Source organism: Xenia sp. Carnegie-2017, unplaced genomic scaffold (genome assembly GCF_021976095.1).
Source record: "Xenia sp. Carnegie-2017 unplaced genomic scaffold, XeniaSp_v1 HiC_scaffold_24, whole genome shotgun sequence".
NCBI lineage: Eukaryota > Metazoa > Cnidaria > Anthozoa > Malacalcyonacea > Xeniidae > Xenia > Xenia sp. Carnegie-2017.
The window spans coordinates 16622020-16634075 of NW_025813487.1; the positions used below are offsets into that span (position 1 = coordinate 16622020).

The 12056-nt window shown below is 36.9% G+C and overlaps 1 protein-coding gene across 1 annotated transcript in view; it reads right to left on the reverse strand.

Annotated features, from left to right (window-relative positions):
- Window positions 1-12056, reverse strand: part of LOC124451674 (microtubule-actin cross-linking factor 1-like) — a 42681-nt gene that overhangs the window by 30338 nt on the left and 287 nt on the right. Inside the window, exons 2-21 of the mRNA XM_047002273.1 lie at window positions 11122-11460; window positions 10621-10950; window positions 10032-10364; window positions 9434-9763; window positions 8662-9003; window positions 8207-8497; window positions 7788-8120; window positions 7292-7603; window positions 6880-7218; window positions 6459-6785; window positions 6041-6367; window positions 5598-5927; window positions 5159-5491; window positions 4715-5044; window positions 4244-4636; window positions 3339-3752; window positions 2996-3232; window positions 1837-2608; window positions 1209-1753; window positions 404-1057 (exon numbers count right to left, since the gene is read on the reverse strand). Of these exons, the coding sequence (XP_046858229.1) occupies window positions 404-1057; window positions 1209-1753; window positions 1837-2608; window positions 2996-3232; window positions 3339-3752; window positions 4244-4636; window positions 4715-5044; window positions 5159-5491; window positions 5598-5927; window positions 6041-6367; window positions 6459-6785; window positions 6880-7218; window positions 7292-7603; window positions 7788-8120; window positions 8207-8497; window positions 8662-9003; window positions 9434-9763; window positions 10032-10364; window positions 10621-10950; window positions 11122-11211 (7362 nt within the window). The 5' untranslated portion in view covers window positions 11212-11460. The remainder of the gene's footprint in view (window positions 1-403; window positions 1058-1208; window positions 1754-1836; window positions 2609-2995; window positions 3233-3338; window positions 3753-4243; window positions 4637-4714; window positions 5045-5158; window positions 5492-5597; window positions 5928-6040; window positions 6368-6458; window positions 6786-6879; window positions 7219-7291; window positions 7604-7787; window positions 8121-8206; window positions 8498-8661; window positions 9004-9433; window positions 9764-10031; window positions 10365-10620; window positions 10951-11121; window positions 11461-12056) is intronic.

The window sequence follows — 12056 nt, forward strand, 5'->3', positions numbered from 1 at the left end:
TGAGGGAAAACAAGAAAAAATGGGATTTAACAACAGCAACGATGCAACATATCGTCTTTATCCTACAAAAGGATAAGTATTTGATGGTTCACTATTGAAATGTGGCAGTTTTCAAAATTTGTGAAGTTCTGAAATTTTTTATTAAAGACTTTTCGGAAACGTACTTTAACCGAGAGGAAACAATAAAATACAAAAGGCTTTTAAAATCTCTAACATATCAGCGGGTTTAGCGAGGAAAATTTGCCGTGTGGTGAAAACGAGGTGAAATTGTCTATAAAATTATAGCACGATGTTTTTACTTTTCTAACATAAAGAATTAGCCATAGTGTTTATCCCGACCGCTGGCCGATAATCCCCAAAGTCATTGCAGGCCTTTCTATCAACGACCGACAACACACTGTACCTTAGTCTCCCGTAGTTGGTCCAACAAGTCTTCTACAGGAGAGGCCATAAGAACTTTAACATTAGACAACTCTTCAGCTTCATCTCGTATTCTTTCAATAATTTCTAAATTGTTCTCAAATTCTTTCAAAGCAATTTGAAGTGTATTGTGTTTCTGAAGTCTTGTGCCCAGGTCTCTCTTTAAACTATTAAAACGGTCGGACAAATCATCAATTTGAGCTTTCACTATCAATTCATCAGCAGATGCCGTTTCCATCAAATCCTTCGCAATGTTCTCTGTATTACGTAATTCGGGCTCCCGAGCGATGACATCATCATTCAAGGTCTTCAACTCATTACACTTACGAGTGACGTCATCTTTATTTAAGGAAGTCGGTTCCAGTTCTTCAGCTCGTTTTTCCATCACTTCTAGCCAAGCAGTAAAGGATTCTGCTGAGTTGGTGAATTTTCTTACCAGCGGTAATACACGAAGAATTTGTTCCTCTCTTTCGGGTACTTTTTCACGGAGACAATACCAACGTATCTTTACGTCATCAATGCTGTGTTCCAGTGCCTTGCTCTCCTCGCTCGGTTCGGATGACTCAAGTAACGACTGAACAAGAGTCACTAGACTTTCAAAGACGGGTTCAACTTGAGAAAGATCTTCATCAATTACCTAGAGAAGAAAATAGAAATAAGTGAAGTTTTTTATTTACTAATTTATCCCAATTTAGTTAAAGCAAGTTAATCTCCTCTCACGGTGATCCGTAATTCTCGAGATAATCGAATTAGTGTAATAGATTATCTATAGAACAAAATGCACTTACATCTGTGTATTGTTTCTGTTTATCCAGGGTCGATTTCACAGCAGAAACCGGAGCTTGACTTGCAAATTCTACTTCCAACTTTCGTAATTTTTCGTTAAATTCTTCCAAACCAACTTGAACATCTTTGGATTTTAATTCGGCAACTTTTAGGCGATCAAAGCGATCATCGATGCGTTTTGCTACACGATCAAAGTTAGTGCGTGTCTTCGTCATCCTTCCCACAATGCTATTCTTCCATTCCACGTCATTCGTGTTCTCAGCCAACCACATACCAGCTTCAAGTGCCGTCTCCAAGGCTTGTTTTTTCTCTGCAGTCTCATTTTGAAACCTTTCTGCTTCGCTCAGTTGTTTTGCAAGTTTTTCTGGAAGTGTGGTTATAGCTTCTAGTTCATCCAAATTCAAAATGGTCTGTGTAATCCACACTTCAACCTCTGAAGTATTTATTTCATAAACTTCAAAACGTTTTAGTTGGGACTCCAAGAAGATCTTTCTAAATACGGCTTTCTCCCGTGCACCAGTGAAGTGCTCATCGATGCTCGTCAATTCTTAAAATAAAAAGCCGTGCATGAACACAGTAACAAAGAAACAAATTACACCAGATCACTGAAAAAAACCCATAATCATTTACCTTTCTTCAACGGGGCAACATTTGCCATTTCATCACCAAATTCTTCAATAATACCTTGACCAATCTTATCCAGCTTCTCCTTCTGAGGTTTACTAGCGTCCAAATCTACAATAGACTTCTCTAGATTCTTAACTTCGGACTTTAAACTCTCCAAATCACGCACAGGTGAATCTTGAACTGGAATATTGTCTTTAACATCATTGATCATCTCTTCTACTGGTTTCTTGGCTTCATTGTATTGAATTACCTGTTCCTTGACTGCATTTACCTTACACTGCCAATTGGAAATCTTATCCAGTATCGTTGCATAACGAGTTTTTAAGTTATCAACCTCGGCTGCAACTACGGTAAGATCAGCCAGCGGCTTACTGATCAAAGCATCGCAACTCTTGCCCATTTCTTCATTCATCCCTTTCAATTCATCGGCGTCGCTTCGTAAGATCACGGCTTCCTTCGCCTGTTTCTCGAGTGTGTCCGAGTCGACGACCAAGTCGGGGAATGACTCTACCTTCTTTTCAAGATCATCAAGCTTTGATTGAAGTATTTGTACATTAGTTTGACATCCTTTAGCTAAAGGTACTGTCCGGATAAGTTCTTCTTCTCTTGTTTTAGCGTAAGCAATGATTTTATTCCATCTCTTTTCAAATTCAGCCGTTTCTTTCTCGGTGGTTTCTCGTTCTGGGCAATCATTCAATTCTTGAATCACGTGTTTGTTGTCCTTTATTACTTTCAGAAATACTGGCTCTTGTTTTCGAACGGCATCCGTCATTCGCTGAAATATCATGGATGTAAAATAATGTAAAAACATCACTAAAAATGAGGAAAACTTCATTTTCGTTATACAAATTATATTTTGCCCGCTTGATAACTTGTATATGCGTCAGCAATCTATGTTTATTACAGTTTACTGGTTTATTACAGTCTATGCCTGAGAGTTACGTAATCAAAATGGCGTCGATCGATTGCGAAAGACATCAAATTAATGAATTTTTTCAATGGTGACATACTCAAAAACTGCGGATTTTTGAAGTGAATTTACACTTTCTATGATACATCCTACTTATATATCGTGTAAAAAGTAGTGCCCAATCGGGGGCAACAAAACTGAAAGATAATCGGGCACGGAATACGGCATATTAGTTCAATTCAAGATGGTTACCTTATGGCTCTGTTGTTGTGCCTTCACCGTTTCATATACGGCGGACAAAGTTTTCTGTTTTCCTAGTTCTTCCTCTGTGGCTGCTAACCACGACAAAAGATCTTTTGACGTCTTTTCAAATTCTTGACTTGATGTTAATGCTGTTGATAAATCATTTTCACGATTCTTTAGTTCCTCTTGTACCTCAGCTACTGGTTTCTTCAAACTTTCAACGTCATTCATCATTCCCTCTTTCAACTGAATACATAAAAAATGTTTCTTTTCAATCAAATGAAGAATCAAAATAGAAGAATCAAAATAGAAAATAATTGCAACTTTATGGTAGATAATAATTGCAACAAACCTGAGATTCCACTTCAGTGTTATCAAACAACCATTCATTGGCATCTTGAACAGATGAAAGAGCTTCAACAACCTCATCAACTTCCTTCGAGATCTGTTCAGCTTCTTGTATTTGCCTTTTCACAGCAGCAGGACGTGTGTTAATGGGTTGCAATTCTTGTAATTTCCCTTGAAGTTTCGTTAATTTCTTTTCAACTTCCGTTTTTTTCTGACTCAAGTCATCTGTGCGCTTTGCAATTTCGTCCATCGCTTGTTGACCATCAGCAAGCAACTTCTTCAGTGCTTGAACATTTTCATTCTTGTCAACCATCTGTCCTCTTACATCAAAAGCATCCGTTTTTTCAAGTAATGATTCACCAAGCTCGTTCAATCTTTCCAAAACAGGTGATAAATCGTGCACCTTCTCGAGGGAACTCTGAAATGAACCAGTTGACAAGTTACTTTTACCGTTACGATCAATAGAAAAATATCCTCATATATAATTGGTGGAAGTTAACTCTAGTGAAAGTTAATCGTCGTAGCTAAACAAGCTAGAAGCTGACTTGAGCATGAAAATAATCCGTATGATGGTATTAAGATGTTCCATTACAGCCAGAGGCGAAACTAGAACGTTAATTGGGGGGGTAAATATTCATATATTCAGCTCTGCCCTGCTGACTTCTTTTGAAATTAACATCGCAAACAAAAGAAATCAGCAGGGCAGAGCTGAATATATGAATATATACACCCCAAATTAACGTTCTAGTTTCGCCTCTGATTACAGCAACACGTCTTCCAATCTAGATCTCGTCTGTTTTACGCAAGAAAATTCTTAACTATGAAAATTTTCCCGTCTACAACCTATATCTATATACTGATTGTAATTGTACTACGCAAAATCTCAAAAGTTATTCGTTAAAAACTTACATTTAAGATTTTTAAATCTGCGCTGACGTCGCCATCCTTGGTTAGTTTGCCAGATATTTTAATATCTTTTATCTGAACATCATCTTCTTCGGGCATATCAAACACAAGAGCATCCTTCATGGAAGTGATGATGTCATCTACACCTATCTGCAGTGTTTTGACGCATTCTTGGAACTCGTCCATCTCACCCTCAGCCACAACGACACGATGAAGTCTCTCGGAAACATTACGATTAAGGTTTCTCCAACGTTCATTCATCAACTCAACCTCCTTTTCAAGTGTTTTTATTTCTTCTTCCAAACCAATATCTTTGCCAACTTCTATCAGTTTCTCAGCAGCACTATTCATGCAGTCATGGTCAGGTTTGTGCTGCTCGATGTTCGCAGACAGTTCCTGGAAATGCGTTATTTCACAATTTAACTAAATTAAATCTCAAGACAAATGTATCTACCATTGGGATGATTTTCTAACCTCGAGTAAATCTTGATGTTTTTCTATAATATCTTCATCGTCGACGTGTTCAAGATCAGTTTCCAGTCTCTTTTCGGTCTCATTAAGCCACGAAACGAACACAGCACTGATGTTATTGTAATTGTCAACTAGTCCAAGAACCTTTTCAATCTGATCTTTGCGTGTCGTGCATTTTTCCTTCATATCATGCCATCGTGTATTGAGATCATCCAATCTCCTACGAAGGACCTTTTTCTCTTTCCCAGGTGCTCTCGTTTCCAGGAGCTTCTCCCCTTTTTGCATCACGTGATCAAATGCAGGTTGGTGGTGCACGAGGTCGTCTACAATTGGCTGCAAAGAATAATGTCATCGATATGTGAGTCAAAGGTGACAACCTCGACAAAAACAAACATAACCTTTGCTGTACTTTTGTGTTAATTTTCAACGCAGGAATTGATAACTTACCCACTGTTTTGCCTTCTGCTCAAGAATGACATCATATTTCACAGACACAGATCCTTGCAATGCAAGTACGTCACCTGTGCTTATTAGCCAATCTTTAACATCATCAAATGCTTCTCGGAATTCTTGCCTTTCCAGTAAAGCTTGTTTTAGCTCAACGAGCCTATCGTTCACTTTCTTTGTCAATTCTTTCAACTTCACATCATATTTATTTACTTTATTGCTGACATCGTCTTTAATGGATGTGTCCTCTTCGCAAGTTGCAATGATTTTCTCGCCAAGATTTTTAGCTTTTTCAAGAAGAGCAAACTGCTCATATATTTCGTCTCTCGTGCTCTACAAATATCAAAAGTAAGAAACAAAATGAGATGTTTGAGCTTACACACACACGCACGCGGGCGGACGTTGTTTTTTGTCAAAGAATTTACTGCACGTCAACTACCTCAGTTTTATAGATTTGTTCGCGTACGCCATCAGGATCGATACTGATTGGTTTGTCCAGTTCAGAAGTATCAACATCATTTAACCAGATCTCAAGGTTATTTAGGTGATCATGACAAGTCTTAAAGACATTCATATCTCTCTCCATACTAGACTGTTGCTTGTGGATTTTAGCAAACAATCGACGCTGTCGTTGCTTGACGCCAGACAATCGGCTGTGTACGGTCTCGGAGCTAGGCGAATTTTTGTCTACAACTTGTAGAATTTCCTTACTGGACCGTCGCAGTTGAGATACTTGAGGCTTTGACTCCTCCAGCTGTGCTTTGGCATCCTAAAAAGTATAGTATAACATTAGCTAATTTTAACAACCAACTCGCTGTAGGATTTAGAATGGCAATTTGTCAAGCTATTCTCCCCCCCTGTGCTTCAAAATAAAAACATCACCTTAATCTTTTCAAGATGTGCTTCGACATCATCAAACGAGACGGGGGGTGCGGCGTCAACCAACTGTTCCACTTCAGAAAAGACTTGTTCCAAAGGTTCAATAAGTTCCTTAGATGTACTCATTTCCTTCTCAAGTACACCAAGTTTCTTCTCGCGATCCTCAAGAACCTTCAATACACCGTTATATCTCTTCATCACATCATTACTCTTCTCTTTTACATCACCGACTTCTTTCTCTTCATCGTTTCTTGCGTCAATCAGCCACTCGGACGTCGTTCTAATCTTCTCATTTAATGGCTTCTTCGATTGAACAGAAGGGAGGATTTCCTGTGCAATACCGAAAATCAAACGCACACACAAATCAAATATGACACATCAGATAGTTTTTCAGTTTATTGAACAGTATAAATGTGCTAACCTGAACTTTTTTAAGTTCATCGAGAACGTCATCAAGGTCTGATTTGATCGGTTCCAGACTTTCAATTGTCTTTTCAACCTCCGGCAACCACTCCTCCATTTGAGATAAAGCATGATTATAATCAGTAGTCTTGTTTATCACATCAGACAGCCATTGAATTCTCTCGTGCACATCCTCATTCAACAACTGTGTATCATTCAACAGTCTTACAATACGTTCAATTGGAGCACAATAATCAATAATATCGCTTGTGTTGTTCACACTCTGCAATCTTGACTTCAACGGTGATGCTTGTGTCTTGATCACAACAAGGTCATTCTTGATGTTCTGAAACAGTTCAGAGATTTTGTTGTCATAACATATCTTAAATTTTTATACCTGATAATAAGTTGATATTTGCAATAGTTAGGCTTGTTCTCACCAATAATTTTCTAGAGTATTCTTCCAACTTTTCAGTTTCCGAACCAAGATCGCGTGGTTTTTCGTAGCACTTTCTGCAATTCGACACTTTATCTTCAAGTGGTGATATCATACTTTGGAATTTCTTCTCGAGCATTTGAGCTTCATCGATCTGTTGTTTTCTCTTTCCTGCAAGTCCTTTAATCATGTTCCATCTTTTTGTTGTTACATCAAGTATTTCTTGTACAACAGCTACGTCACGAGTTGTGGAATGTGTGAAACATATTTCAATAAGAGTTGTCGCACTATCAACATACTCTTGATATGTATGTGTTACGAGCTCTACAGCCTTTTCCACATTCTAAAATAAGATATCAAAGTCGAGCTCAATCAGGCGTTCAATAACACATTATTATCATCGTTTTATGAATAACCTTCAAAATATTTTGTTGTTTTGCCAGTCCTTTCGGTTCAATGGGAATACACGTGATCTTGTTTAGTTGTTCCTCAATATCCTTCAGATGTGGTTGAATTTCTTCCAAGGCTTCCTCACACGTAATTGCTGATTGAACAACATCATCAATAACAGTCTCGTGATCAAAAACTTTTTCATGGAAGTTGCTCCATCGACATTTAAGATCATCCAGCTTTTTTCGATCTTCGGGCATTTGATCATCTTGTTCCTGGACATGCTGAACGATGTGTTTGAAGACAGTGTCGTAGTCGCTCACTTTGCGATAAAAAGGCTGTATTAAAAGAGACAATTGCTTCAATAAATAAATGCAACTACAAATTTTTCTTGTGCCCTGAAATAATAAAGTTAGAAACGATTTTTGTAATAAGCCAACAGCTAACAGTTAGGTCAAAATTAAGCGAACAACTAACAGCATGGTCAGAAAGTTTTTAAAATATTTTGTCTTGTTTACAAACCTCGTACTGCTGTTGGACAGCCATGGCAATATCATGCTTTGCAGACAATGGTTCAATTTCAGCAAAAGTTTTCTCAAACTTGTCTAATTTCTCTTCAACATCATTAAGGTTCACTTGAGCCTTCAGTACTAACGTTACAACATCATACAGTTGAACCTCGCGACTTGTAACCTTAGCAACAAGTTTAGTCACCGGTTCCTCAACCTGTCTGTACTTTTGTTTAAGTAAGGCGACAGTTGCCGGGTCATTTCGATTGCTTTCGACAAGCCACGACAACGTCTGGTTCAAAACGACAACTTTGATCTCGATTGGATGAAGCTTGTTTCTGATGAACTATACAATACAACATAAGCATAGAAACATTAGTCAACAACGTATATGTATTCTTCAAGATAAAAGCAAACACAATCAACACAAACCATAGTTTCAGTCAACAGTTGTTTTGCTTTAACACAATCTTCACTGACTGGTTCCAGTGCTTCCACTTCTAACGTAAGATTTTTAGTGGCAGTTTCAACTTCCTTTGATGTTGTATCGAAAATTTCCATCTGCAAAGACCGTTTGGCGAGTTTTGATTTCTTCTTCTGTAAGTTAATCAATGCGATAGAGTATTGTGTGTTAGCAGCGACAATCGGTTGAGGTATTTCTATTTCTTGTTCCTCGATAGCCTCAACTTCACATTGCTCAGCTTCAACATTTAGTATAGCCTCCTGTTGTAAAATGAAACAAAAACAAAGAGAGTTATTTTCTATAATATCAAGGTTACGTATGTTTCAATAAACCAGCTGTAGTAATACTTTCGAAATAACAAACTTTCGTTGACTAACACGTGAAAGATTTAAATTGGATTCCTTCACAATAGTTACCAACAAACCTCGATTTTAATGATTTCTTCCTTAGCCAGCTCGGGTTCGGTGACATTTGGCATTTCGTTATTCAAAACAGCGTTAACTGAAGACATAGTTTCTTTAACGGGGTACAAAACTTCATTGTACTGTTCTTCTTTCTTTTCATGTTCTTTCACGTGTTCTTCGGCTTCATCCAGAGTCACTTTCATTTTTTCATATCGAGAAATTATATCATTCACGGCACTTGCTATCTCATCACCATGACTTGAACAAACATGGTTTCTTGTCGACAGTTCAACTAAGACATCACTTTTGTCACAAAGATGTTGTACAACAGGACGATGGGCATTTATTTCATTAGCAAAATGCTACAGTAAAAAAATGACCACATTTGATGCTGGCAATAAAAAAATTTCCGAAAATGTCCTTTTCCTACTCAATAATGGACAAAATATAAAGGTCAGTGATTGATTATTCTAAAACAACGCCAACAAGTATTAAAGGATCTTTGTTTTGAAATGAATAGTTGACATTTAGAAATTTCATAAATACATGTTTGTATATTCAGTCAATGGTTAGTTCATTCCTGATAAGTACTGTTCGTCTTAGTATTAACTGACATTTTGACAGTCTTGACGGTAGTCATCTTGACTCCTCAGTCAGTCAATACCAACACTAACAGTCCTTCTCGGTGGCTACACTAACCATGGACCATCATCATCTAGAATAACGATATTCCAAGATTCAAAATATTTACTTAAATTCTAGATACGTCACATGTTTCAGTAACCTACTTACTTTTATCTCAGCTCTTTGTTCCGCCAAATCATGCTGACTTTTTTTGCCAATGACCAACGCCTGCAGTGATTTTTCAGCGGTAGTCAACCAGGACAAGAATGTGGTCATACTTTCATGATATTCACGGACCAATGGCACAGTTTCGTTCAATTTGTTCGTACGGTCAGCGATCTTTTTCTGTATTATCTTCCAATACTTGGTGATGTTGGTAACTTTATGTCTTGCCATATCTCGCTTCTGTCCTGGTTCTTTGTTGTTGATATAATCAAAGCTTGAATGTTGAAGATACTCGTAAACAGGCTCTGCATGTTTAGCCTCTTTTCTCACATCCTTTTTTAAGAAACAGAAAATATTTCAAATATAAGATGATTCTTTAAAAGCAGACAAGTTTGGGAATCACACCATCTTCATTACATGGACGTGATTGACAATAATTATTGACAGCAAGTGAAATACAAAAATAACTTTTCTGTGTAATGCATTTCTGGTGTGAATTCACTTGATTATTTACCTGTATAATGTATTCACTTCATTATATACCTGTATAATGTATTCACTTGATTATTTACCTGTATAATGTATTCACTTGATTATTTACCTGTATAATGCGTAGTTGAATAATAATCTCAGCATATTTCAGAGAAACAAGATCCTGACTTCGTATTCTTTTATCAATAAAAACACACCACGCCATGAAATTATCAAGCGATAAATCATAACTTTGTTTCTCGCATAAAACAACATCTAATTGTGAACTCTTTTCCATTAGCTTTTCCTTAAGATCATCGACATCCTGTTCAATAGTTCCCAGTCTCCTGTCAACGTCAGACCTTTTCTTTTCATTATCAAAACAGTGATCTTTCAACCATACACTATGTGCCATAGCATTGTCCAACTTTGTGTTTATATCGACCAATTCATCTTCTAACTCCTATAAAATCGTTGTTTTAATCAGTTTTATGTATGTACATGTTAATAACTTTACTTAGAACGCATCACGAATGACTCCTTGAACTAAAGAAACGTTCCAGGGAGGGGGTGATAAGACAAGTTATTTTGGAAGGATAACTTAGTTAAATATTTAAAATCCTATAATAAAATACGATGCTCTGTGAAATTATGTAAAACCTTATTAGTCCATATTAAGACTTTTGGGGGGAATGAGAATAATAAAATTTTTCAAATACCTTAACGCTGGCTAGCTTCTTTTCAACACTAGACTCGGAGCTGCGAACATCTATATCATCAAATGTTTTGGTTGCCACGGACAACCACTCCGAAATTCCCTGAAGTGACGTCACAAATACTTTGGTGTGGTCATAGAAATCGGAAAGTAAGTATTGTTCATCCTGTATTATTGTATACAAAGTAAAATATTGAGAAGTCAAGTTCGAGGTACGTTCGTTGATGGATTGGACATTTACGAGATCGTCGTCATTTATTTCGATCAATTGTCGTTCGATGAAGAAAAGATCGCGTAAAAACGATTCTTTTTTTGATAATTCAAGCACCAAATTCTGTTGAATATGCAAGGAAAACAAAAAAATATATGTAATAGAGTAAAGAAAGCTACATAATTCGAATACTTCATGTATAACAAACATAATGCTACATAATTCTAATACTTCATGTATAACAAACATAATGCTACATAATTGTAATACTTCATGTATAACAAACATCTTTACCTTGACTTTCTGCCATTCGTTCAAAGTGACATGTTCATCAATAAAAGGACTTTGTTCGGAATTTAGAACATTCTCGGCTGAAGTGATCATATCTTTGACGTTATCATATTGTACATCATATCTTCTCAACTCTTCTACTATGTTCTGAAGATTATATGTATCATTTGGCACCTTCACGCGTGTTTCCCGCCAGCAATCGTTGTTCAACGTGAACTCAGATCGAATCTTGGGAAGATCACGTGATACATGATGCTGTTCACAGATGTTGATGAGATTTTGGTACGCCTGCGCATAGTCCTCAAATGAATCCGTACCACTATCGACTTCGTCACATAATGCCTAATATAATAAAAACGATGCCATCAAAAACGTAAATTAAAAAATCATTTTAAGAAATAAAAGACACAGGCTTGTGCAAACCGAGGAGAAATTTGGGAGAACTCGAGATTCTCTTAAACCGAAGAGACCTTTGAGAGAACTTGAGATTCTCTTAAACCGAAGAGACCTTTGAGAGAATTTGAGATTCTTTTAAACCGAAGAGACCTTTTAGAGAATTTGAGATTCTTTTAAACCGAAGAGACCTTTGAGAGAACTTGAGATTCTCTTAAACCGAAGAGACCTTTAAGAGAACTTGAGATTCTTTTAAGCCGAAGAGACCTTTGAGAGGACTTGAGAGTTTGCACCTACTCGAAAGTTCTCACCTACTGCATAGGTCAGTGCAATCACGAAAAACATCTTTTATTTCTTTTACAAAATAACAATAATGTAAAACAGGAAAATTTAAAAACAACGTTTAAATTTCCTCAAACATGTATTCATAAATGATTCGCAATCGATATAAGACAGGTTTGCACGGCTATAGACCAATAAGCGCATACGCTTCATTGTTTTTATTTCATAATTTACAATTTATGAAAAGATCTTTCGATACAAAC